Here is a 2372-nt window from a genome sequence, read left to right as displayed (position 1 = left end):
CACAAGGAATAAGAGAGAGAGAGAGAGAAAATATGAGAGAATGATAGAAAGAGTGAGAACAGAGTGCGACGCGTGGGTACATTGGTATGTATCCACGTGACTAATGCTGTAGCGAATTGTATAAAATTGTTATTAAACTGATTTGAGGTACAGCGTTGAGCTCGCCTTTGTTTCAAACGTGCTCGTATAGGAGAAACTGATTTTCTGTGTGCATGTGTGCGTGTACAGCTATCAAAGAATTATGTTTATCCGGCAACTATCGTTAAGTGCCGATACCACACGATTTATCGTACCTGTAAAAGGTATCCACACTCGGAAAACTGCGAATTTCATAGAGAATAGACGCAGACTATATACGAGATATACTTTTGCAAAAGTATACAGAAGTCTTTGCTTTGGTCTCTCAAAAGGAATCGTCATCTGTCAGAACCTTCGATCTACCATTTTCGAAATACGAAACACGGACGAATCGATTACAGACTTGAAATTACATGAACATACCTATATATTGTATGTAAATATATATTATTATTTAAGTATATTAACAGAGTCTGCAATGTTTCATAATTTCTTCTTAATTTGAAACATACGAGTTACAGTATTCATCTGTAACATCTCTATATATTCTACCCCTTCCTGAACCTTTTTATTATCAAGTTTTTTTTCTTTTTTTGCGACAATTCTTTTCGAAGATTACTGCAGACGTACTTTCTTCAGGCAAATTCAGTTGAAGAATGCAGTCATAAAACACGAAAATCGTCGTAGGCAACTAAAAACCACGGGGCTAATCATGTAATTCGAATTTAAATGACAAAATACATTCGACGAAGCTCGTCGAATGTATTTACATTTTCATGAAAGAGATAGGAGAGAAGAACTATGCGCACATGTATATCGCACGCGATTAAATCTGCTGCACATCTCGTATTCATTTATATTCATTCGTATACATTCATATTCAACAGAGAGAAATCGATATATTTATTAGATTTTCTTTATTAATTTCATAATACATAATATGCGGGAAATCAAATATATTGGCGTCCTTCGTATATGCGCGATTTTTTGAGATTGCGTCCTCGCGAATACTCGTGCTCATCTATTGTAAACCGGAGGCTCGTCTGAAATGCGCAGATGTTGTAAAGGGACCCTCGTCGGCGAATCCCGCGATCTCCTGGGGTATTATCGCGTACTCTTCCACACTGGTACACGGTCTGCACATGCAATCTAGCGGCGCCTTGGTGACCATCTAATGGACAGGCAGAGGTAAAATTATATGCAAGAATTAATGCAAAATTTAATATTGCTAATGAGCATTTTATAAAGCTACAAAAAAAAATATCAACCAGGATTTTAACTTAGTTTTTCGAATTTTAATTTGCGGAATAATTTCGGAAAATAGATATTTAGCGTCTTTTATTTTTCGGAAAGTCTATCATTAAACAAAAAGAGATAATAATCGATCTTATATCGAGAAATTTTTAAATAACGTTTAAGTGATGTGCTGTCCAGATAAGTCTAGAGCCTTTATAGCCATTTATATAAAATTAAAAGAAATATATATTTATATTTAGATATAAAAATATTTGATTTCATAATTTAATTTATTATAAATATATATTAAATTATGAAATTATATATATAAAATTGTTAAAATTATTTATAATTATTTATATAATTTATTAATAATAATATATTAACATTAATATTATATTAATATAATTATTAATGAAATTAGTATTAATAAAAATTATATAATGAATTAATTATTATTTGTTGTCTGCCCTTTTCACGAAAGAATCGAAAGATAGATAATCGAATTTTTTCAAAATTCCTTAGAAACGATAAAAAATTGATTTTTTTTCTTGTTATCCTAGAGAATTTCGAAATATTCGTTACTCATTCTTCTGCAAAAAGGATAGCCAACCGAAAACCTAAACGATGGTAGTTAGGAATTCCCTAGGAATCGCGGGAAAGAATTAGGAAACCTCGGTCGGCTGCGCACGAAAACAATATGGCCGCGCGAAACTCGTGGTGTCAAACGATTTTGCTGCGAATCCTATCGGTGTGTGATCGGTGAGAGAGCGAGGGAACGGCACTCGACCGCGTCCACGTTCACGCGATCCTGTTTACGACCCAGCTGACATTCGCGCCGCCGCCGGCTGAGCCGCGTCCGAGGGCGGCCGCGCGAGGGTGGTCTCACCTTCCTGAATTTCTTCTCTCCTGGTTTCGCTCGTGGGCAGAACAAGGAAACACTAGCCTCTCTCTCGCCGCTTTCCTGACAGCACATGCAGCTCCTCTCCATTTTGCCACATTTTTGGACCCGGACACCTGTGTGTATCAATAAGCCGCACGTTTATCGTACAAGTTTT

At 35.9% G+C, this 2372-nt stretch overlaps 1 protein-coding gene across 1 annotated transcript in view; it reads right to left on the bottom strand.

Annotated features, from left to right (window-relative positions):
• Nucleotides 1-1099: 1099 nt before the first annotated feature.
• Nucleotides 1100-2372, bottom strand: part of LOC105621188 (bursicon) — a 4809-nt gene continuing 3536 nt past the window's right edge. The window contains 3 exon segments of the mRNA XM_012202657.1: nucleotides 1100-1249; nucleotides 2204-2317; nucleotides 2320-2331. Of these exon segments, the coding sequence (XP_012058047.1) occupies nucleotides 1100-1249; nucleotides 2204-2317; nucleotides 2320-2331 (276 nt within the window).

Source organism: Atta cephalotes, assembly GCF_000143395.1.
Source record: "Atta cephalotes unplaced genomic scaffold scaffold00032, whole genome shotgun sequence".
In the NCBI taxonomy this organism is placed as follows: Eukaryota; Metazoa; Arthropoda; class Insecta; order Hymenoptera; family Formicidae; genus Atta; species Atta cephalotes.
Note: the sequence above shows the minus strand (reverse complement) of the source record. Positions and strands in the feature narration are given on the sequence as shown.